General features: G+C 43.5%; 1 protein-coding gene and 1 long non-coding RNA gene across 6 annotated transcripts in view; one reads left to right on the top strand and one right to left on the bottom strand.

Annotated features, from left to right (window-relative positions):
• The window catches only part of pax1 (paired box 1), a 43,052-nt gene extending 39,020 nt beyond the window's left edge, over positions 1 to 4,032 (bottom strand). For 3 of the 5 annotated variants that reach the window (XM_033026205.1, XM_033026206.1, XM_033026208.1), the window contains exons 1-2: positions 3,621 to 4,032; positions 2,339 to 2,974 (exon numbers count right to left, since the gene is read on the bottom strand). In XM_033026205.1, coding sequence (XP_032882096.1) covers positions 2,339 to 2,974; positions 3,621 to 3,624 — 640 coding nt within the window. In that variant the 5' untranslated portion in view covers positions 3,625 to 4,032. The remainder of the gene's footprint in view (positions 1 to 2,338; positions 2,975 to 3,620) is intronic. The other 2 variants (XM_033026209.1, XM_033026204.1) reach the window with 1 other exon arrangement.
• Positions 4,033 to 10,168: 6,136 nt separating this feature from the next.
• LOC116976369 overlaps positions 10,169 to 25,838 on the top strand; it is a 102,172-nt gene continuing 86,502 nt past the window's right edge. Inside the window, exon 1 of the long non-coding RNA XR_004412939.1 lies at positions 10,169 to 10,362. This is a non-coding gene — a long non-coding RNA (uncharacterized LOC116976369). The remainder of the gene's footprint in view (positions 10,363 to 25,838) is intronic.

Genomic DNA, 25,838 nt, shown 5'->3' with positions numbered 1-25,838 from the left:
TTAGTTTAATTTAGTTTAGTTCAGTTTAGTTTAGTTTAGAGATACAGCGGGGAAACAGGCCCTTCGGTCCACCGAGCGATCCCCGCACACTTTCACTATCCTACACATACTAGGGACAATTTACAATTACACCAAGCCAATGAACCTACAAACCTGTACCGTTTTGGAGCATTCCAGGAGTATAACCATATAACATCTAACAGTTACAGCACGGAAACAGGCCATCTCGGCTCTTCTAGTCCGTGCCGAACATTCATTCTCCCCTAGTCCCATCTACCTGCACTCAGACCATAACCCTCCATTCCTTTCCCGTCCATATACCTATCCAATTTATTTTTAAATGATAAAATCGAACCTGCCTCCATCACTTCCACTGGAAGCTCATTCCACACAGCTACCACTCTCTGAGTAAAGAAGTTCCCCCTCATGTTACCCCTAAACCTCTGTCCCTTAATTCTCAAGTCATGTCCTCTTGTTTGAATCTTCCCTACTCTCAGTGGTATATGATACTTTTGGATTGGATTTCTTTTCAATAACTTTGTCATTGTTTTAATGTAGATTTCCATTGATATGAAAGCATTTTTAATACCGATGATCACCAGCATTGATCATGTCTTGTACACGTGTCAATATATCTAACGCAAGTCATGACAATAATCCGATGATTTATACCGCGTACGATTTGTTTTCGTACTATTTCTATTGTCGAAAACGAAACAACAAACTGTTGCGTGTTAAAAGTGACTTTATCCCAACCCTCCATCCCAGATCAAAATTTAAACAAGCAGCCTCTGCGCAGGTACACAAAAATGCTGGAGAAACTCAGCGGGTGCAGCAGCATCTATGGAGCGAAGGAAATAGGCAACGTTTCGGGCCGAAGTCGTTGCGCAGATTTCGGGCCGAATTCTCTGCGCAGATTTGTCACCGCCACTGCACATATTCCAGCTACCTCTCCCGCTCCCAAATTGCAAGGTCAACAATTAGTCATCACGCTGATGTGGAATTTTTAACAGCACCGATTAAACTTTCGCAGTCCCATCGGGACAGAGTTGATGGATATTTGCGGGAATGGTAGTTTGTTTTCGCTCCGTTTTTACTATCCGTAATCTATCTCAACAAAAAAAAGTGCCCTTTTGCCAAAAGCAAAAAAAAACTCTTGAGATCTCAACAGGTTCAATTACATAACTATTTGGCAAATAGGTTTCGGATAACGCAGTTTAAAAATCAGGCGCAGACGCATTGCCCCAGGTATGGGCAAGTATATATCAAGTATAAACTTCGGTTTAAACTGGCATCTGCATTTCCTTCCTATAAACTAAGAAGGCCCATTTCGGCTTGGCAATGGGGGGAAGGGAGGGGGTGTGGTGGGGGGGGGGGGGTGGAAAGATCCTAGAAAGGCCTATAGTTAGTCAAATATTGTCCATAAGAATCACAGAAATGGGACAAAGATTTTCAAAGCTTGTGTAAGAAGGAACTGCAGATGCTGGTTTAAATCGAAGGTAGACACAAAATGCTGGTGTAACTCAGCGGGTGAGGCATCATCTCTGGAGAGAAGGGTCTGAAGAAGGGTCTCGACGCGAAACGTCGCCCATTCCTTCTCCCCGGAGATGCTGCCTCACCAGCTGTGTTACTCCGGCATTTTGTGTCTACCTTCATGTTCATAGCTTGTTTTGAACAAGTGTTAGATGGGTAATAAATAATCCGAAAAGACCTCCTGTTTTAATGTCTACTTAATGTTGTGACTTCCTTATCCCATGTCTTCTAGTTCTCATGAGCTATGACATTCAGCAGCCGATACACCTCTTATTCTTATTATTATTTTAATAATAATAATATTATTAATTATTATTCTCATTACTCTGTAATTCGCTGCTGTAAGAAGCAGCAGTCGCCTGGTTTGTAAGAGAAGGGGAACATTCGGAATGAAAGCTGTGCGATCATACATTTCCTTCATGCGATCTTTATATATATTTTTGGTAACAAAGAAAGTCCTGAGCCATAACACAAATAAAATCAGGCGGTCTCTTTCTACGGAAGTGCAATGTCGAAATTGTTGTTGCCATCCAATTTTACAGAGCTCGAGGAGAGTTAGGTATTTCGGAGGGGTGAGGTGGGGTGCAGGAAGGGATTGCAGATGCTGGTTTACACCGAAATTTAGACACAAAACGCTGGAGTCACTCGGTGGGACAGGCAGCATCTCTGGATGGATGGAATGGGCGAAGAATGACCCGAAGGAGGGTCTCGACCCGAAACGTCGCCCATTCCTGTCTCTCCAAAGACGCTGCCTGTCTCGATGAGTTACTCCAGAATTTTGTGTCTATCTTTTTGATCCACTTACCCGCCTGTTCAACGAGGCTTCGGAGTCCGAGGATGTTGGTAACAGAATGAGCGCTGGGCCAGGCTCTGTGGATACCGACGTGTCCCGTCACCCCTGTCATCGGGACTCCAGCAGAACCGCTCATCTTGGCGGCCGCCGATGACATGTGGTTGGGGTAAGGGTACTGGTAAATGGGGTTATACGAGAGCGACGGCTGCGGCGGCATCTGCTTGGCACCCTCGCAGTGGCCCGAGTGCGAAAGATTACCGATTTTGTTCCTCAAGATCCTGCTGATGGAGCTGACCGAAGGCACATTGTACTTGTCACACACGGCGTCGGCCAACAGCCTGTCTCGTATCTCCCAAGCGAAGATCCCCGGGTCTCCGTGCTTGTAATCTCGGATGTACTTCACCACCGTCGGCGTGGTCACCCTGGGTTTGCTGCCACCGATCGCCCCGGGTAAGATGGAGCCCGTCTCGTTGTAGCGGGCCAGGATTTTGCTCACGCAGCCGTGGGAGACGCGGAGTTGCCGGCTGATGTCGCACGGTCTGATGCCGAGCTGAGCCAGCTCCACGATCCGCAATCTGATCGCGTTGGGAAGCGGTCTCCCGTTCACGAAAACGCCACCCAGCTGATTCACCTCCCCGTACGTCTGATCTACGGGAGAGAGAAAGAAACGCAGGTCTACCGTTATAACCTCCCGCTTTTAACGTACAAAAACGATACACGTCTAGAGATGAAACAGCTGTCAAAACATCCCACTACATCCCACAAACTCCTAAGGCCTGACCACGGAAAGCGGCATCTGTTTCCAACAAAAATACATTCGCCGACTAAAAATATGAAGTCATGTGTTTTTTTTTTGGAGATAGCATTTCTTTATTATCGACTGGCTTGTAATTATATATTTTATTCGCGCTGGGGTTGTCCATTCCACCCGCGTCCGTCGCTGAATGTAGCTCTGCAGATTGCAAACTATCTCCTTAATACACTTCACAGCGACGTCCTTGTGCCGTCCCAGTTTGACCCCCCCAATTAATGTACATTTTTAACACAATCTCCGCTCCTCCCCCGTCTTCCAACAAAAGGGTCTATTATTTTACTTTTTACATCTGCCAAAAAATAAAATACCTTCACAAGTCGAATCGAGCAAAGTCGAGGGACCGAGTGCCGATTTGCGGGTCTGATTCACACACACACACACACACACACACATATACTGCATGCGTGTAAAAGCAATCTTTTTTCCTTGCGCTATCAAACTCGCTGCAACTGAACCGTGCTAATAGGATCCGATGCTTACCCATTGTCTAACGAAGCGAAAACCTCTCGGCGATTTTTTTTTTTAAGAAGCGTCCTCTTGTAGTGGCTGAAAGTTTGTTTCGAAGAGGCAGGCTAAATACGGACGGGAAACGTACAGGGGCAGGCTATAGACTCCGGCTCCAAACGCACGGAAGCTGAATTCCTTCCGCGACCCACGCTTGCAGACTTGTAGTGGAAAGGGGGGGTGGGGGGAGGGGGGAGGGGGGAGAGCAGTATTGAGACGGGGCTGCCCGGACAGCACAAGACGATCTTCATCCGATTAGGGGCAGATTTGTATATCCTAGAGGCTGCAATTTACCCGGATCAATTTTACGCGTCTCTCCAAGTCAGTCTTGATGGTCGCGCTGCGAAGTTCTCATTAGTCTTTCGCTGGCTTCCTCCTTTCTCCCATTGGCTGCCTTGAAGCAGAACTTATCAATGTCGCACGGCGACTATCCGCCTTCCTGGCAACTCCTCAAAGTCGGGAAGGGCAGCAACAGCAGCTGAAGTCTTGATTACTAGAAATTTCAATTAGGATTCGCGAAAGCATAAACGCTTCATATTTTAACCATATTTATTTTTTTTTAAATCAGAAATATTTGATAGATTGATCACTTTAATGAGGAATAAAGTTCGGATAATTCCATAACATGTCAACAAATATCATGTGTAAGATATGTAAAAACATGTAAATAAATATCATGCTTTGCACCGTGGCGTAATATGTGTTCTAAAGGCATTCTCATGATTGAGATATTAGCTTAGTTCTTTGTGAAGTAACTATGCTTTTGTTGCATTTCAATTCGTCGTGTTTGTTCAAACATCTTCATTCATCAATCACAGGTTCTTCTATTTTCGTTTTGTAAAAAATGATTAATAGAAACTGACAAGTCGGCAGATTAACATTGGATTTTTAAAGGAATTCGAGACGAGGACAGCGCCCATTTAAAAAAAAAAGTTTTTTTTAATGAAAACAATCTTCCTAAACCCACCGGTATGACTTCCCTATGACTTTTGAGAACAAATATGTTAAAGAACCCTATGTTTTTTGGGGGAAATAAATAAAAGCCGGGATATTAATAAGTGCGTGTTCACAACTTTAGGCACAACTTTGGACATGGGATGTACGTTCCCCAAAACATTTGTGCAATTGCCATCTTTGCAATAAATGCATCGCCTCATATTTAGAAAATGTTTGGCGTGAAACAACTAGTCGGGACTAAAGCTGAATACCACTGACTCGGGAAGGTGGTCCATCGGCCCAAATGACACAAACAACGCTGAGGTAATTGAAATAAAAACTAAACAAGGCAACTATGTCCAGACATCTATCTGGACACACTCGAATAAATAACTTTCTATATCAATTATAGAACTGTATCAATAACATTTCCCACTGACGGTGTATCATTCTTAAGTGGTCGTAAGGTCATGTGATAGGAGCAGAATTGGGCCATTCGGCCAATCAAGTCTACTCCGCCATTCAATCATGGCTGATCTATCTCTCCCTCCCAACCCCATTCTCCTGCCTTCTCCCCATAACCCGTATATTATATTACCGATCTTATATTAACCGTGTTTCTGGCGATTATATTAAATAGTTGGACAGGGTAAAAAGTACCTTAAGCTTTTGTTTTAACACAGTTAATAATCAAGGAAATAGCAAGACAGTTAATAATCAAGGAAATCCCCACCACCTCTCTGCATCTGACGACATATCTATTCATTCCATTTTAGCAGTGTCATAAACAATAAATAAAGTGGGTTTAACAGTAGGCTGAAACATCGACACATTTTGTCACGTTTACATGCATATATATTATTGCACGAATGCTTGTTTTAAGGCTGAGTTGGGGTGTTTAAGTGATAAGGAACATCGTCGGCAAAGCACAATCTGCGCGCCGTATGTCGACATGGGGGGCAGGTATATCGTTAATCTGCTCATCCTTTACACAGTTGAAATAATAATATATTCGTCGTCCCACAGGTCACAAAAAAACTGTCAATGCTCATGAAAGTTGCAGTTTATGGCTTCGGGACGTGCCTGCCTTGTTTCCCCCGTTGAGCCACACATGCGAGAGATCAGTGCAGGTCAAACTTGCCAACTTGGTTTTTTTCTCTCTCTCTAAACGGCTCGTAGGGGGAAAGTGACCAGATAAATTAAAACAAAACGAGATGAACAAAACCTATGCAGAATTTCAGGTACGTAGACAGGGCGCGCTGGTATGTAGGATCCAATGCGCTCAGTGAGCAGTGCTATGCCGTGCTGTGGCCCAAAACTACCACACAATCCACTCCTAAATATCAGGTAATGCTATCAATGTATCTCGTTTACCAGCACTAGCCAAAACAAGTATGTTAATTGCAACATATGCAATCACTAATTAAACAGGACAGGATCCAATTAAATTATATTAATGATATACTCTTATTATTAGAACAGTGGTAAAACTCGTGATAAAAGGTTTTATTGGAAGCATGCACGTCAAATTATCCCAGCCAAGATTTTTTTCTAATTCACTAATTCACAAATGCTAATTCACCACAAAAATATGTAGGGTCATTAAAGTATCAGAATGGAAAATTAGTAGTAATGTTTGAATGGTAAATTTCATAGATCTTAATTGATTGTCCAAAAGGATTAAGAAGGCTGCAGAAAGCAGTTTCCCAGTCCATCGCTGGTACTGGGCTCCCTAACATGGAAGGGAACTTGAGGAGACGCTGCCTCTTATCATCAAAGACCCACATGCCACATTAGGTTTCCAAGGTTAATTCCCGGGATGGCGGGACTGCCATATGCTGAGAGAATGGAGCAGCTGGGCTTGTACACTCTGGAGTTTAGAAGGATGAGAGGGTATCTCATTGAAACATATAAGATTGTTAAGGGCTTGGACACGCTAGAGGCAGGAAACATGTTCCCGATGTTGGAGGGGTCCAGAACCAGGGGCCACAGTTTAAGAATAAGTCATTTAGAACAGAGACGAGGAAACACTTTTTTCTCACAGAGAGTGGTGAGTCTGTGGAATTCTCTGCCTCAGAGGGCGGTGGAGGCAGGTTCTCAGGATGCTTTCAAGGGAGAGCTAGATAGGGCTCTTAAAAATAGCGGAGTCAGGGGATATGGGGAGAAGGCAGGAACGGGGTACTGATTGGGGATGATCAGCCATGATCACATTGAATGGCTGTGCTGGCTCGAGTGGCCGAATGGCCTACTCCTGCACCTATTGTCTATTGTCTATTGTCAAGTGTCAATGCCACCCTGGCTGTGCTCTCTTCTCGCTGCTACCAAGGGGAAGGAAGTACGGGAGTCTGAGAACCGTTACCTCCTGGTTCACAAACAGCTTCGTCCCCTCACCTATAAGGCTCTTGGACCACCCTGCACAACCCAAACCACAACCCTACCGCAGCACCGATCCACTACAGACTTTACACTAAGATAGACACAAAATGCTGGTGTAACTCAGCGGGCCAGGCAGCATCTCTGGATAAAAGGAATGGGTGACGTTTCGGGTCGAGACCCTTCTTCAGACTGCAGAACCGGTGAAATGTGTAGCGATGATCCTCAGATGCTGGTTTACACTACTATGACTTTGCTCTACGTTCTCTGGTTTCTGCATTATCAGAGGCTTTATTTCCAAGAATAGTGATTAATGTATTGTATATTTGGTGTTGTTGCTTCTAATGTGCCTGTAAAGCTGAGACAAGGAAGAATGGTCTCAATCTCAACCCTATCCCAATCATTCTCTCTAGAGATGCTCCCTGTCCCGCTGAGTTACACTAGCATGTTGTGTCTTTCTTCGAAGAATTTCATTGTCCAGGTTCATATCCGGTGCCAATGACAAATAAACGCTATTAAAACTCTTGAGAGATTGGGTATCTATATATTTGTTCACAAACAAATAATAACGGCTTGAAACATTCACGTCTTGGAATCCGATATTGACATTATTCTGCAAGGCTTATATATTGGCTTCGTCATACTAGTAATAAAACGTATTCATCATTGTCTTTCCGCTGACAGGATAGCACGCAACAAAAAACTTTTCACTGTACCTCGGTACACGTGACAATCAACTAAACTAAAAAAGCCGAGTGGCCTAATTCTACTCCTATAACTTGTGAACTTGTGAACATGTGTGAACTAAAAAATAATAACATTGTTGACGTCGCCAGCTTCAAACGAATGCGGTCAGAATCGAATTATTAAGAACGGAAATATCTTTCTTCACTTTGTGTTGTCAAGTATTTGCAAGCCTTCCACCCGAGGAAGGAAAAATCACGTATTATTTATCGAATGGATATGCATTTCACGTAATACTTTGTACCCCGTGTAGGTATATATATATATATATATATGTATACACACGGGGTGCAAAGTATATATGTGCCTTTTTTACTGAACTGGGTACAATATATACATATAAATATATACATATTGATATCGCTTTATTTTATTAGGAAATAAAATGTGAGATTCGGCTGCAGAGTAAAAATAAATAAGGACTCTATTGATGTCCGCCTTCTCGGCGGCTGTTCCTTATGAGACGCTTTTATGATCCATCATCACTTTCGCACGGAAAGGTACAAAATAAAACATCTTGAAAAAACTTAGCGATCCGTTCTCCTGAAATGATTCTGTCCAATTTTCTTAACCGATATCGAATATAAATTAATAAATAATTTACGTGCAAGCGACGTCCATTCAGTCGAATGTGTTCTGCTGTTCAGTTCGGCTAAAAGGCCAACTTGTATCTCAGACAATTCGCCCACTTGCATTCCGTGTTTCTAAGAAAATTCCGTGCCACACAGTGCGAAAAGGAAGTTTTAGTTTCAACAGACTTTATGTAGGTTTTAATTTCCATAATTCGAAGAACAAACTCGTTATCCTTGCTTGACCCAGGGAAATTCCAGGATTTGGGATTTTTTTTTCCCCTGAAAGGTGCAACAGAACATCTATGTGAAATTCCAAGAATGAAAAATCAAAAGTAATTCTTCAGAAGTGTGTTGAGATTGAAATTGACAAGGAACCGCAAATAAAGAGATCAGGACGGCTGCTTGGTTTAAGTTGACGACAGGAAGCATATCTCGGAGCTTTAGTTAAGGCCCGTGGTTGCAGGAAAGTTGTGCGCTAATTCAATAATATTTTTGGAACGGATTTGACAAGCCGAATAACCAACCTTCCCCCTTTCTTAGTCAAAGAAACTGCAGATAATATAAATTTAGAAATAATTTGAATAAAATGAAAATGATTAAATCAATTAGCAAGTCAGGCAGCATATGTGAGGAGTGAAACAGAGGCAACGTCATATGGAAAGTTTAAGCGATCGCAGATGCTGCCTGACCTGCTCAATGTTACATCCTCTATCTCCCATCCTTATTCCATCTTGATCAACTTCCCAAAGGAGATGAGAGGCTTTGTGTTTGCCCATTCATTCAATAATTTAAGGCCTGGACAATGGAGGTCACCATTGCCAATTGCAGAGAGGATTGTAATAAGACCGTAAGGATGGTGATGGCGAGACAATATTGTGGGCCCCTCTCTAGACATGGAGACATGGATCCAGAGTCCTGTGGGGCAGGTGCAGAAAGAAAGGACAAAGATAAACACACAAGCTGGAGTAACTCAGTGGGACAGGCAGCATCTCTGGAGCGAAGGAACGGGTCACGTTTTGGGTCGAGACCCTTCTTCAGCCTTAAGAAAGGACAGTTCTGTAATGAATAATTACGGGACCGCAGTGCACATATTTATTTTCTTTCTCTGGAAAAATAATTCATGAGATGTGCCCGTCGCCGAAAAAGACTGGCATTTATGTACTTCACAGATGAGCAGATTGGAAGAGCTATCTCCGTGACCCGCTGTAACCCGTGTGGTTGAGATTCACCGAGTGGCACCAGGAACCAGAGCGTCACTGTCTGACAGATCAACAGAACTACCCTGAAACACAGTCTGAAGAAGGGACTCGATCACGTTCTCCAGAAATGCTGCTTGGCCCTCTGAGTTACTCCAGCACCTTGTCTCTTTTTAAAAAATAAACCTGCGCCCGCAGTTCCTTGTTTCTACACAGCACAGTCACAACGGGTGGTGTATTTAACGAGATGAATTAGTTAAGGCAGCGACTATCCAAACGTTTATGAAAAAGGCACATGGATAGTGCAGGTTTGGAAGGATATGGGCCAGGTGGGACTAGTGTAGATGGGACATGTTGGCCGATGTGGGCAAGTTGGGCCGAAGGGCCTGTTTCCACGCTGTATCACTATGACTCTTATGGCCCGAAACGTCGCCTATCCATATTATCCAGAAATGCTGTCGGCCCGCTGAGTTACTCCAGCATTTTGGGGGGGGGGTTTTAATGAGAATTTCTTGTTCGTCGCAATAACCGATAAGTATATTAAAATTCCAATCTTCTGTGCACCTGGGAATCAACTATTGTTTCGCACGTTATCCAAGTTCCAGACGCTATCCCGGAGGTCAGTGTGGGCTCTGGGAAGCCCGAACCCGATTTCCCTGAGCCAGTGTCTCCGCCTAGTGGACATCCCCCGCATCGTGACTGGCGAGGGAGCGCTCCTGAAAGGGATGAGAATGATCCGTGAACCCTCGAGTCACGCTAGTTGTTCGGTGGCGAACCCGCAACTGAGCGGCTCCCTGCAACAGCAACAACACACACACACACAAAAAGCCGCATTCGCCAAACGTGGCCGATCGTGGTGGAACCGTGCGAAGTGAAGGACGCAATTGGAAGTGTGAGGTGAGGTTGCCTTGTGTGTGTTTACGCCGATAGATCAAGGGAACAGTGCTGTGCCGTGTGAACTGAGCAAAAAGCAAACATCCTCCAAATTCCCCTGGATGCATGTTTTAACGCATTCTTCCCGTCAAAGCAAAAGCATCTACGCTTAGTCAACATTGTGTATTTTTGTGCGTGTGTGTGTTCCATGAATTCCTGTTAATATACTTCAAGTAAACAAATGAACATAGAATGTGAAAATCTATATGTATCCAATATGCCAATTCGACAGATCGGCTTGTAGGCTGTACAACTATTATGCACTGGTCATTTAGTTTGTCATTCACATTAAATGCAACAACAGAACAAGCCGTGAAGTTTGAAGCACAAATAGTCGTGTCGGCGCAGTACATACTGAGCGAGTAGTATGGGCAGTGGGAGTGGGAGTGGGGAGCGGGGAGCAGGGGTGAGTGCGAGCCTTGTATAAGAGAGTCTTTTGAGGGGAACACAGAACCTGAAATCGCAAGCTGTGATACAATGCCCAACCGGGCAGGCGTTAAATATGTTTAGGAAGGAACTGCAGATGCCGGTTTACACCGAAGATAGACACAAAAAGCTGGAGTAGCTCAGCGGTTCGGGCCAGGCAGCATCTCTGGAGAAAATGAGTGGGTGACGTTTCGGGTCGAGACCCTTCTTCACCCAGGTGCTAGATAAAGTTAATTATTTTTCTTTTGATTACCTATAATTGTGCCGTACTCTAAAACTGTAGACGCTAGCTTCAGCTCCTAGCTCAATATGTATGAAACTGTTGCAATGCAGAACACAGTTCTGAATCGCTAAAGACAGATGCATTTCATTTGCCCAAGTGCGTTCCGCAATACAGAGATTCGGAATCGCTGTATTTTTCACCCATTCAAACCAAAGATACTAGAGGATCTTTGATTCAAACGGGCCCCAAAGCATAGTGTAGGGGTGGTGGGTTCTCTCGTATACTGTAGTGGCGCAAAATGTTCATTTCTTTCATTTATTGCGTCGGTTTTAGAAACTGCCATACAAGTAATGAAAAGAGGGGAATGAAGCGTGTATTTACTGGTGATTAATACACCCAGGGATCGGTTTCAACGCGGGATGAAGTTAAGTACATAAACTGGAGCCAGGTGCATTAATCATCCTTGAACATTCGCTGTTGTATTTCGATCGCCAATTGTGTCCTCGACTCGACAGACTGATGTGTGTAAAGGAGGGAACTGCAGATGCTGGTTTAAACCGAAGCTAGACACAAAAAGCTGGAGTAACTCAGCGGGACAGGCAGCATCTCTGGAGGGAAGACTGGAGAGGACTGAACAAGGGTCTCGACCCGAAACGTCACCCATTCCTTCTCTCCGGAGATGCTGCTTGTCCTGCTGTGATGTTATTCCAGCTTTTTGTGTCTAAACTGATGTGTGTGTACATGGTTTTCTGAATGGGTAACACCCTCTAAAACTAGCCGAACGCGGCATGCATCAGACCACGTTAAATCATTCGGATTATGAAAGGATTTGAAAGTATACATTTTTACAGTGAAGTGCGTGGACTTTTAACGTGCTTGGCTGAATTTAATCCGCTTGTACCCTATCCCATTCAGTCTACCAGTTCCGTAGGGAATCGTAAACAAATCAGACGGAAGATGATAGGAAATTAGGAGCATTTTCACACGAAACTAGTGTAGCTGGGAAATGTTGGTCGGTGTGGGCAAGTTGGGCTGAGGGTCCTGTTTCCACACTGTATCACTCTATGATTCTGACTCTATAACGTCCCTCTTCTGTGCCTAGATCTGTTCTACGGAATCATTGTGACTCTGAAACGAACATTGCAGCTAATTCTTCAGAAAACTTATAAATCAAGTTATTACTGCATTGTTTTCCCCAATAAAGAAATGTCATTAGCTTATATAAACATTGTGAATTGTTAATGCGTTTAAAACAGAACACATTTTTCTTGCCTCGTAGAGTAAAATCTAAAAAAAAACAGTATTGATGGAAATTGGCCTTTAGTTACATTTCGGGAAGTTGTACTCTATTATAGAATCAATCAATTGGCAAACAGTATGGCGTCGACCTTATAACAAACAGTTTATTTAGTTTATTTAAGGATTGTGAATGCTGTTCGCTTTCATTTGTGTTTTATACATGCATACCGTTGTCTAGACAATTTGGTCACATTAGTTATACGACATGCAATCCCAAGGAGATGACTTGCATTCACCGTGTCACCGGGTTTAGCGGGATATTCTTCTTCGACCGTCTGAATGATCCAGCCCAAGAGCCTGTTTATTCAGGAACATAATTGTATACTGATATAGAATACCACTCTTTAGAGGCGCTCCATAATCAATGGCACAAATCACCGCCAAAGAGGCAACATGCGAGATATTAGCGCCTCGCCTCTGCTTTAAGCCTTGTACTTTGGTAATTGTGAGAGAGTTAGCTCATTTGTGTACGAGTATTGGCTCGGCGATGATTCGCGGTCTAACTTTTTGCATCTCAATATTTTCTTTCATATATGGTTTCAATTTTCCACCCTCCCTCCCTCTCTCTATACATAAACTCCTTTTTATTGAGTAGAGAGAAAAAAACTGCACCGCCGGTTTTGATTTACTGTATGCGAGTTTGTGATCTCATTGCCCAGTATGGAAAATATTAGAGCGGGTCCAGATTGCGTGCAATAGGCAGACCAGGAACAACATGGGGTAAGAATGAAACTGTCTGTACAATACTATACTGTACAATACTATATAAATGCATGCAGCGGTTCCTCGTCCCTTCTACAAATTGATCTTTCAACTATTCGGAAATCTCGTTATAGTACCGCGTAGAAAGTTGATTCCATTTTAAAGTTGGTTGTTTTTTGCTCGCGTCTTCTGAGGGATGAACACAAACCGTTTGGAATGGAGTCAAAATGTAGTCCAGCAGAATCCAGGGAGAATGTTTCGCCAAAGGGACTAACCATAGATACCTAGACAATAGGTGCAGGAGTAGGCCATTCGGCCCTTCGAGCCAGCACCGCCATTCAATGTGATCATGGCTGATCATCCCCAATCAGTACCCCCTTCCTGCCTTCTCCCCATGCCCCTTGATTCCCCTACCCCTAAGAGCTCTATCTAACTCTCTTTTGAATGCATCCAGTGAATCTGCCGCCACTGCCTTCTGAGGCGGAGAATTGCACAAATTCACAACTCTCTGTGTGAAAAAGTTTTTCGTCATCTCAGTTCCCCCTTAATCTTAAAATGTGGCCCCTGGTTCTGGACATATCCAAGATCGGGAACATGTTTCTTGCATCTAGTGTGTCCAATCCCTTAAGAATTTTATATGTTTCTATAAGATCCCCTCTCCTCCTTTTAAATTCCAGTGTATACGTTCAGTCGCTCCATTCTTTCATCATATGACAGTCCCACCATCCCGGGAATTAACCTTGTGAATCTACTCTGCACTCCCTCAATAGCAAGAATGTCCTTCCTCAAATTAGGAGACCAAAACTGCACGCAATACTCCAGGTGTGGTCTCACCAGGGCCTCTTTGCTCCTATACTCAACTCCTCTCATAGAAACATAGAAACATAGAAACATAGAAAATAGGTGCAGGAGTAGGTCATTCGGCCCTTCGAGCCTACACCGCCATTCAATATGATCATGGCTGATCATCCAACTCAGCTTCCTGTACCTGCCTTCTCTCCATACCCCCTGATCCCTTTAGCCACAAGGGCCACATCTAACTCCCTCTTAAATATAGCATCTCGTTATGAAGGCCAACATGCCATTAGCTTTCTTCACTGCCTGCTGAACCTGTATGCCTACTTTCAGTGACTGATGTACTAGGACACCCAGGTCTCTTTGTATTTCTCTTTTTCCTAACCTGACACCATTCAGATAATAGGCACAAAATGCTGCAGTCTCAGCGGGTGAGGCAGCATCTATGGAGAGAAGGAATTGGCGACGTTTCGGGTCGAGACTCTTCTTCACCCTTGTTCAGCCTGAAGAAGGGTCTCGACCCAAAACATCGGCAATTCCTTCTCTCCATAGATGCTGCCTCACCCGCTGAGTTACTCCAGCATTTTGTGTCTACCTTTGATTTACCAGCATCGGAAGTTCTTTCTTAAACCATTCAGATAATAATCTGCCTTCCCATTCTTACCTCCAAAGTGGATAACCTCACATTTATCCACATTATACTGCATCTGCCATGCATCTGCCCACTCACCCAACCTGTCCAACTGTAGATGAATAGAGGCACCAGGTCCATTTAGAATGGAAGGATATAGAAACAAAGAACTGCAGATGCTGGTTTATACCAAAGATAGACACAAAGTGCTGGAGTGACTCAGCGGGTCAGGGAGCATCTCCGAAGAAGGGTCCCAACCCAAAACGTCACCCATCCTTTTTCTCCAAATTCCTTTATCAAGACTCATTGTCTGTAACTTGTTCTCACCTAACAAACAGCTAACAATGATCTGTTTCTTTTATCATTGTTACTTTTTTTGCATATATTTCATTCATTTGTCCAATGTCTCTCTACATCACCGTCTATATCTCTCAAATCCCTTTCCCCTGACTCATTCTGAAGAAAGGTCTCAACCCAAAACGTCACCCATTCCTTTTCTCCAGAGATGCTGCCTGACCCACAGAAACATAGAAAATAGGTGCAAAAGTAGGCTGCAATCTTCAGCAACACACATAGGTGCTGGAGGAACTCAGCGGGTCAGGCAGCATCCATGAAGGAAATGGCCAGGCGATGTTTCAGGGCTGGGAAACTTCTTTAGAGAAGCTTATGTTGAAGAAACTTATAACTTTAGAGAAACTTATGTTGAAGAAGGAAAATTGGGAAGAAGATGAACAGAACAATGTTACATAGAAACATAAAAACATTGAAAATAGGTGCAGGAGTAGGCCATTCAGCCCTTTGAGCCAGCACCGTCATTAAATATGATCGGCTGATCATCCAAAATCAGTACCCCATTCCTGCTGTCTCCCCAAATCCCTTGATTCCATTAGCCCTAAGAGCTATATCTAACTCTCTTGAATACAGTATATCCAGTGAATTGTCTGTAGGTTATTTCCTACTAACCAATTGTAGTGCTTGTTAGTAGTTGCTCTGCCTAACATGCTATTTATATTACCAAGAGCTTATTTACATAATTCAGTCTGAGTAGCTGCTAGTTACCGTAATGTCCTGCAGACCAATGCTGTAAGTGGACTTTAATAAATATGTGTTGTATCTTGACATATGTACGACTTGACTGATTACATTGGCCTCCACTGTCTTCTGTGGCAGAGAATTCAATTTTTAAGTCTGAAGGTCCTGACTCTGCTGAGCCACTCCAGCACTTTTTGTTTTTAGGACAACGTTATAGTCCGGCATTGCAAGATAGCACAACTATTACTAAAAAGAAAACTACTTTGGCAGGGATAAAGATTCCATGAGCTTGCCCTCGGAAGATCACTTGAAAAATTAAATCATGTTTAATTAAAAAATCGGAAAATACTAAATAACCTAAACAAACTCAGGGGACAAAATTCATGGTGTTGAATTATTAAGTCACTCATTTTAAAGCAAAGGCACTTTCAGAAAATATTTAATAATTCATTATTCCTTGAGGGGCAGGATGATGAGGAGTGATCTTATAGAGGTGTGTAAAATCATGAGAGGAATAGATAAAAGTGAATGCACAGAGATTTTTTACCCAGGGTAGGGGAATCAAGAAGTAGAGGACATAGGCTTAAAGTCTTTAATAGGAACCTGAGAGGCAAATTTTTCATTCAGAAAGAGTTGGGTATTGTTGCATGCTAGCCAGTCCATGGAAAGTCAATACATGATTACAATCGAGCCATTTACAGTGTATAGATACACGATAAGGGAATACCGATCAGTGCAAGTAAAGTCCAATCAAAGATAATCCGAGGGTCACCAATGAGGGAGACAGTAGTTCAGCACTGCTCTCTAGTTGTGGTAGGATGATCCAGTTGCCTGATAACAGCTGGTAAGACACTGTCTCTGAATCTGGAGGTGTCTGTTTTCACACTTCTATACCTTTTGCCTGATGGGAGAGGGGAGAATGCTTTGCGTGAGATAAAACCTTGTCCTTATTTTTCTTATTTTTCTTTCTTACCCTTTCCTATCTGAAGCAAAATCACAATATCTACACATCTGCGCCTCAGCCCCAAACCCAACTACCCAAGCAAATCTAACTACAAATAACCCTTGCATTCCCTCTCTCTCCATCCCTCCCCCATCCTAATCCTCTTGCTCATTTCACCATTTGTATTCCTTCGTTATACAAAACCTGGCAAGTGATATGTGGGGCGGGATGTGATTGACAAATGTGATCTCTGAGTTAATTGTGCAGTTTGAAAAATCATTGACCAGGAGGGGCGGCGCAGTGGTATAGTGGTAGAGTTGTTGCCTCACAGCGCCAGGGACCCAGGTTCCATCCTGACCATCGGTGATATATGTACAGAGTTTATACACTCTCCCTGTGACCACATGGGCATTCTCTGGGTGCTCCGGGTTCCTCCCACATCCCAAAGCAAGCAGGTTCGTAAATTAATTGCCTTCAGTTAAAAAAGTTGTAAATTGCCCCTAGTGTGTGTCACTAATCAGTAGTCACTAGCCACTGCTATTACAAATTGTAACAAGTAGTGCTAGTCCACAGGATGATCGCTGGTCGGCATGGACTCTGTAGGCTGAAGAGCCTGTTTCCACACTGTATGCTTAAAGTCTAAAGAAATTAAGCTATACTCTCTCCACTGATGCTGCCTGACCAGACATTTTCAGTCCACTCAAAGATAGACACAAAATGCTGGAGTAAGTCAGCAGGATAGGCAGCATCTCTGGAGAGAAGGAATGGGTGACGTTTCAGGTTGAGACCCTTCTTCAGACTGAAGGGTGTCGACCCAAAACATCACCTATTCCTTCTCTCCAGAGATGCTGCCTATCCCGCTGAGTTACTCCAGCATTTTGTGTCTACCTTTGATTTAAACCAGCATCTGCAGTTCTTTCCTACACATTTTCAGTTCACTATTATATAATGCCACAGGGAGTAAACAGCGATAAATGTGTCAGCTAACATCATTGACTACCATTCAGTCCGAAGAGGAGTCCCGACCTGAAATGTCACCTACCTATGTTGTCCAGAGATGCTGCCTGACTTGCTGAGTTCCTCCAGCACTTTGTGTGTGTGTGTGTGTGTGTGTGTGTGTGTTTTATATTTGTAAAGCATCACCTGCAGTTCCTTGTTTCCATGACTAACTCTACCTGTTTGGCACTGTTTGTTGTGTGGCATTCAAAACACAGATGCATGGCCCGATTAAGATTTAAATAAATGTGACACATTTGAGAAGTTGTTCTTCCTTCTCCAGAATAGTTAGGTTCACTTTAGCAAAGTTGTGTTCAATTCAGTGGCAGTAAAACTTTATATATTACTGTGATGGCAAGGAGGGGTGTAAGGCAAAGGCATATTTATGAACAAGCGATTACAAAAGGTTACCAGAGAGTAATTCTGGAAAAGGCTTATCATATTAATGAGATTTACCCATATCCCAATGAGAGAAACTGGATGTAGTGCAATATACACACTGATATATCATTCAGTAATATATATTATTTTATGCAAAACAAAACTTGTTTTACTTGTTTTTGGTTTCATAATATACTGAGAATTCAAGTAATTAATCAATTAATCCTCTTTAGCAAATCCAGCTCAAGTGTTTTTAGTTGCTGACTTGTCTTCGGTTGCTAACATATTGTATTGTATTGTATTGTATTGTATTCAAATTTATTGTCATTGTCTCAATTAGAAACAACGAAATGAATTTTCCTTACAGGCAGTATCATAAAAATAAATAAATAATAAATAATAAAACATATTAAAAACAAAATTGAATTTAAAAAAGAAAAGCACAAACACAGAAAGTCCACGACACAACATAACACAGTGGCACCAAGGTGAGGAAGGCACCATAGTCCAGCCAGCCTCCCCTCCGATCTTCCCAGATGTTCATCCGTGGTCTGGGCCTTCCGGGCACCCGCAGTCGCCACCCTGGGCGGCCCGATGTTCAGGCCCTCACGCCGGGCTGGTGGAACATCCTCCTCCTCAGTGGCCCGGACCTCCTGATCAGCCACCTCCCGCAGCCAGAGTCCGCAGCTCCCGAGTCCGCAGCTCCCGAGCCGGGCGGAGTCGCAGGACCCCGCGTTGTTGATCAACGCCGCCCGCGTTGGGAGCCCGCAAACCGCAGCTCCATGATGTCGGTGCCGCAGGTCCAGCACTCCGGGCTCCAGACGGCGATCCCCGGTAAGCCATCGCCAGCCCCGCGATGTTACAGCGCTGTCCCGCCGCTGCTGGAGCTCCGGTCGGTCCCGGCAGGAAAGGCCGCGCCAATCCAGTAGGTAGGCCGCTGGGGGGGTGAGGACGCGACTCGAATAATAGTCGCGTCCTCTCCAGGAGCGACGATATCTTTACAGCTCACCCCAAATGCCACTGAGTTTAGAGATAAAATGTAGAAACAGACCGTTCAGCCCATGGAGTCCACACTGACCATTGATCACTTATTCACACAAGTCCTGTTATTGCATTTTCTCCTCCACTCCTTAAATACTCGGGACAGATGCCAATTAACCTATAGAGGTGCACCATTTGGGCATGTGTGAGGAACATAAAAAACCCATGCAGTAGATAGACACAAAAAGCTGGAGTAACTCAGCAGGACAGGCAGCATCTCTGGAGAGAAGGAATGGGTGACATTTCTGATCGAGACCCGTCATTGTCACAGGGAGAATGTTCAAACTCACACAGACAGTGCCCGAGGTCCAAATCAAACCTGGGTCTCTGGCACAGTGAGGAATCAGCTCTACCAGCTGTGGCACTGTGATGACCCTTGCTGAACTTTGAACATATTTCATTGACTGGAGGCACAGCGGCACAGCTGGTGTTGCCATCACCTGACAGTGACAGTGAATCGGGTTCAATCCTGATCTCATAGAAACATAGAAACATAGAAAATAGGTGCAGGACGAGGCCATTCGGCCCTTCGAGCCAGCACCTCCATTCATTGTGATCATGGCTGATCGTCCCCTATCAATAACCCGTGCCTGCCTTCTCCCCATATCCCTTGACTCCACTAGCCCCTAGAGCTCTATCTAACTCTCTCTTAAATCCATCCAGTGATTTGGCCTCCACTGCCCTCTGTGGCAGTGAATTCCATAAATTCACAACTCTCTGGGTGAAAACATTTTTTCTCACCTCAGTCTTAAATGACCTCCCCTTTATTCTAAGACTGTGGCCCCTGGTTCTGGACTCGCCCAACATTGGAAACATTTTTCCTGCATCTAGCTTGTCCAGTCCTTTTATAATTTTATATGTTTCTATAAGATCCCCCTCATCCTTCTAAACTCCAGTGAATACAAGCCTAGTCTTTTCAATCTTTCCTCATATGACAGTCCCGCCATCCCAGGGATCAATCTCGTGAACCTACGCTGCACTGCCTCAATCACAAGGATGTCCTTCCTCAAATTAGGAGACCAAAACTGTACACAATACTCTAGATGTGGTCTCACCAGAGCCCTATACAACTGCAGAAGAATCTCGGGTCCTGTCGGTGTGGAGTTTGCACATTCTTCCTGTGAACGTGGAGGATTTCCCTGTTATCCTCCCATATCCTCAAAGATGTGCAGGTTGCTTGGTGAATTGGCCTCTGTAAATTGCGCTTAGAATTTGTGCATGGTAGAATCTGGGAAGAGCTAATGGGTATGTGGGAAGGAATTAAAGAAAGCATTAATGTCAGATATGCAAATGGGAGATTGGTACTTGGTGTAGTCTCGATGGGCCGAAGGGTCTGATTTCATGCTGTGCCTCTCTGTGGTTTGACCCATGGCTGTGAAAGCCAGTACATAAAGACAAGTCAAAGCAGACGCTAATTAAGACCTTGAACATCGTCTGCTTTGATCTGTCCTTTTCACACCTTACATTCTCTTTGTACCCTTCCATATCTCTAGTTTAACTCTCCCTAACTCTCAGCCTGAAGAAGGATGTCGACACAAAACGTCACCCATTCCTTCTCACCAGAGATCCTGCCTGTTCCGCTGAGTTACTCCAGCATTTTGTATTTATCTTCAGTGTAAACCAGCATCTGCAGTTCCTTCCTACACATAAAGACAAGTCTTTCTTCCCGCCCACATCTTTCCTTTCCAGCTTTCTCCTCCCTACTACCATCAGTCAGAAGAAGGGTCACAACCCAAATAGTCATCTGTCCTTTTAGCACAAATTAGAGGAACAGCCCCTCAATTTCACTTGGTTAGCTTACACCCCAACGATATGAACATTGACTTCTCTAACTTCAAGTAGCCCTTGCTTTCCCTCTCTCTCCATTCACTCCCCCTTCCCAGTTCTCCCACCAGTCTTACTGTCTCAGACTACATTCTATCTCTGTACCGCCCACTTCCCTGACATCAGTATGACGAAGGGTCTCGACCCGAAACTTCACCCATTCCTTCTCTATAGAGATGCTGCTTGTCCCGCTGAGTTACTCCAGCATTTTGTGTTCATCCTTTTCCTCCACCGCTTGAACCTTTGAGTACCTCTGGCAAAACCTTTTTGTTTTGCTCTTTCTTTCTTGTTTATTTTCTTGCTTGCCTTCTATCCCCTCTTGCCCACTTGATCATGCTGCTCCCCCACAGCTAACATGAACCGGGCACCTTAAAATAATCTTAGCACGTCCACGGCGTCTAGTTTTAGCTCTGTCTGTTATCAAGTATTGATGTGAGTCAGAAAATAAAACCACTGCATACTTTGCCTGTCAAAAATGGTAACATTATACACGCTTCTGTAGCATGCGGCAGCATTATAATCATGTCAGCAGTCTGCTAGGCAATGAAAGCTGTCTGTTTGCATTTACTTCACGTTGCAAACTAACACCTCCATATTCTGCGTGTTGAATTGCTTCAGAATTGGAGTGCTTGAATCCACCATGGCATTACTGAGACAATTTGGGGAAAATGAGGGGCAGATTTATGTCATTATGACATCGAATGGAAGCTGCATACCAAATCTCGTTGAGCTTATGTGCAATGACAATAAAACATATATTATTATTATTATTATTTGGTGTCAGTTGTCTGACGAAAGTATATTTTAAACTGGGGTCAATTACCCTTTATTTTGAATGAATGGCAAGAGACAAATGATATGTTTGCCCAAGTAATGAAGTGAGCAATTAAGAGAAGATGCTTCCAATGATCATTTAAATCCTAAACCAACTTCTTGATTCTTTGAGACAGTTCTAATACTTGAATCTGTAGGAAAGAACTGCAGATGCTGGTTTAAATCAGAGATAGACACAAAATGCTGGAGTAACTCAGCGGGGCGGGCAGCATCTCTAGAGAGAAGGAATGGGTGACAATTCGGATCGAGACCCTTCATCATTTTGAAGAAGGGTCTCGATCCAAAACGTCACACATTCCTTTTCTCTGGAGATGCTGCCTGTCCCGCTGAGTCACTCCAGCATTTTGTGCCTATCTTCCAGTACGTGAATGCTGTTATAATATTTGTCAGTATAATTTTAAGCCATTAAGTTCCCCACTTTTATGTCACTGCAAAGAAGTGTGGGCTTAAGATGGCGGATGTGCAGGAGTAGGCGCCGTCTGTGTATGGCAGCCTGCCAGCAGTCCATCTCTTCGCCTTTTTTTAATTTTAAGTCCTGTTAAAAAATGTTAGTTGGAGGTCTTTTATGTGGGGGGTGGGGGTGGGGAAGGGGGAAACTTTATTTCTTAGTCCCCTACCTGGTCGGAGAGGCATCATCCCTCCGAGCTGCTTCTTCGCCCCGTCCTCGCGGCCTACCATCGAGAATGGAGCGGCGTTTCCTGTCGGGACCGGCCGGGACTACAGCTTTGGCGGCGGCGCAGCGCTGGGATACCAACACGGAGCGGGCGATGCCTTACCGGGTCGCCGTGCGGTAAGCTCCGGAGCGCTGTGGCCGCCTACTCCCAACATCACGGAGCTGGGGCTGCGGGCTTCCGGCCGCGGGCGGCGCTGGATTTGGAGCGCCGCGGAGCCTGGGATCGAGTTCGCCGGGGTCGGAGCTCCAACCGGCGCGGCCTGAGGGCTACGAGTATCCCGGTCTCCGGGGAAGAAGCAGCCGCTCCAGACTTTCCAAGCCGCTGAGGAATGTTTCACCCGACGCCGGAGTTCCATCTTCACGGCAAGAGGGCCCTGAAAATCATCGGTCTGGCTGCAAGGCCACAAATGGGCCCCGACCTCGGGTGTTTCAGAGGAAGAGGACTTAACTTTCTGGTGCCTTTCCCCACAGTGGAAAATTTTGATTCTACTGTGGGGGGATGTTTGTGTTGAACTCTATAATGTGTTGTGTCCATTTTCTTTATTTTTTTAACCTTTTTCTATGGTTTGTACGGAAACTTATTATCTATTTTATGTAAAGCACTTTGGTGTCAATGCGAGTTGACTTAAAACGTGCTATATAAATAAAACTTACTTACTTACTTACTAACTTACTTAATGATCTGAATTACAAGCTCAATAAAATGATAGATGTGAGACCACAGTCATCGACGCATTCTGAGAATGTGATGTTTGTTTTTTGGATAACTTTCATGTTGCAGCAATTACAGAGGACGAAGGGGAGAAAGATCAGACGGCGAGGAGAGGATGAAAGAAAATAACTGGCGGGTGGCAAAAAAGGGAAACCTTTTATAAGCACACAATAAATAAAGTTGGAGGGATGGAGATGAAACAGGGAAATCTTGAATGGAAGATGAAGGAATACCAAAGGCTGTGAATTAATATTTTGCCTTAGATGCCATAGTAGCGTGCGATGGGCAGAATAGAAGGATGCAAGTGAAGAAGATGAAGGAATTATACAAGACAACTGTCATTTAGAATTAAAAATAATAATAAAAATAAAGTTAAAAGGTAATGATTAATAAGTGCATGAGGGATAGCTTTCTCTTGAGGTTGCCTTCAACAAATATAATTAAACATAGGAGTTCTTTATTATATTGCCATTTGTAGGTCCTAACTGGGTGTGAACTGTTGCCAAGTTTTCTGCTTGTCAATGACTCTAATTGTCTAAAATATGTATTGGCTAATAAAGCAGCTAAAGATGGGCTAATGCTACAAAGGTGATAGACACAGTTACATTTACTCTTTCTGCCATGCTAAACAGCGACAGGAACATGTTAAGGAAAGAACAGAAGAATATTCTGATGCAAATATTTCAAAATGCTTTGGATTTGAAAGTTGGGCAAAAGGACTATAGGGATATTAAGCGTGAAGAATGTGTATGACTCAGTCAGTCTAATCAGTAGGTTGCAGGCTTACAGAGGCCATGACACAGAATGTCATTCATCTTCAAAGGTTTAGTTATTAAAGGCAGTCAGCGTAGATCTGTAAAAATCATGATTTGTTTGACAAATTAAATAGAATTGTCTGAGGAATGAATGTAGAAGTTATATATTTTGTGTCTTCAAGAAATACTGAGGTGCTGAAGATAGACACTAAATGCTGGAGTAACTCAGCGGGTCAGGCAGCATCTCTGGAAAAAGGAATACGTGACATTTCGGGTCAGACCCTTCTTCAAGCTCCGAAGAATCTGAATCTTGGGTCTAAAGAAGGGTTTCAACCTGAAGCGTCACCTATTCCTTTTCTCCTGAGATGCTGCCTGACCCACTGAGTTACTCCAGCATTTTGTGTCTATCTTCGGCAAAAACCAGCATCTGCAGTTCCTTCCTACACCTTTTGTAAGGTGCTGGTTGTTTAAAATGCTATGGAAAGTCACTGGTGGAACTGCAAACGCTCCTTGGACATGCATATGTGTTAAAGGAGGGATGCCTCGGTATAGTTTGGTTCAGTTTAGTTTAGTTTAGTTTAGTTTATTATTGTCATGTGTACCTAGGTTTGTGTGTGTGCTATCCAGTCCAAGAAAAGACAATACATGACTACAATCAAGCTATCCACAGTGCACAGATGTGGAAAACTGGTAAAATTTTAGTGCAAGTTAAAGATCGTTCAAAAGGCTCCAATGAGATAGATGGGAGGTCAGGACTATTTAAGGTATAATGTGGAAAAGTGATTAGCAAATACATTAGAGGGAAAAATAGTTAAAGCCTCTTTCCTGTACCATTGCAAAGCACCAAGTAATGTCCAACAAATGCAGGCAGCAACTTTCCTCTCAGTAGTTCAAAGTACGTGACTCCGTATGTAAGCATGACAAAGATGACAATGATTCTGTGAGAACATGGGTAGGTTAATAGGGTGGAATGCAAAACATTAATGTGTATCAGCAGATTAATCTTGGGTGAATGAACACAAACATTTACGTTAGATAATGCATTTTAATTTATTTTTTTAAAGAAGCAAAGACCACACATAGGCATTTAAAAGTGAAAAGACTTGAGAATTATTTTCTTTAGAAGAAAATAATATTTGAAACTGAAGAAGGGTTCTGACTCGAAACTTCATCTATTCCTCACAAGTCAAATAATTTAATCAAAGATAGACACAAAATGCTGGAGGAACTCAGCAGGTCAGGCATCATCCAAGGAGAAACTAAATAGGTGACATATTGTGTCGAGACCCTTCTTTGAGCCCGAAATGTCACCTATTCATTTTCTCCAGAGATGCTGCCTGACGTGCTGAGTTACTCCAGCATTTTGTGTCTATCTTCAGTATAAGCCAGCATCTGCAGTTCCTTCCCACACAAGTTATTTAAGAATGCAGGCAAAGTAATGGTTAGCAAACATCGCACGTGTTTTGTAACTTAATCCTTTTATTTATTCTTTCTTTGCTTCTTACAATGCTCGTCAGTTATTGACCATCCCTAACAGTGGCGCAGCAGTAGAGTTGCTGCCTTACAGCGCCAGAGACCCGGGTTCGATCCCGACTACGGGTGCTGTCTGTGCGGAGTTTGTACGTGACCACGTGGGTTTTCACTGATATCTTCGGTTTCCTCCCACATTCCAAAGACGTACAGGTTTGTAGGTTAATATGTATGTACGTATGAATGTAAAATTGTCCCTAGTGTGTGTAGGATAGTGTCAATGTGCTGGGATCGCTGATAGGCGTGGACTCGTTGGGCCGAATGGCCTGTTTCCGTGCTGTATCACTAAACTAAACTGAATGAAACTAATAGCCACTGAACCAAAGAGGTGGCTACAATGGGCATCAGGAGAAGCAGATGGGTTTTTACTGAGAATTTGATAGGTCATCATTAATGGGACTACTTTCTTAAAAACAAAATCACATATTTACTTAATTACTTGAATTGTTAAAGTCCCAAGTTCCTTGGCAGGTTTTGGAAATCATGCCCCTTGATCTATTCCCCAAAACATTGGCTGCAGGACCTAAAGTTGCTTGGTTTGGATGAGTAACAGGTTACTGATCATCAAAACTGCATTTGGCATACTTCACAGCAAAAATGAAGACATTATTTGTGAAAGTTTTTTGGTTCATGAATGCATTTT

This window comes from Amblyraja radiata, chromosome 8 (assembly GCF_010909765.2).
Source record: "Amblyraja radiata isolate CabotCenter1 chromosome 8, sAmbRad1.1.pri, whole genome shotgun sequence".
Classification (NCBI taxonomy): Eukaryota; Metazoa; Chordata; class Chondrichthyes; order Rajiformes; family Rajidae; genus Amblyraja; species Amblyraja radiata.
The sequence above is the reverse complement of the archived record's forward strand: the minus strand, read 5'-3'. Positions and strand labels throughout refer to the sequence as shown.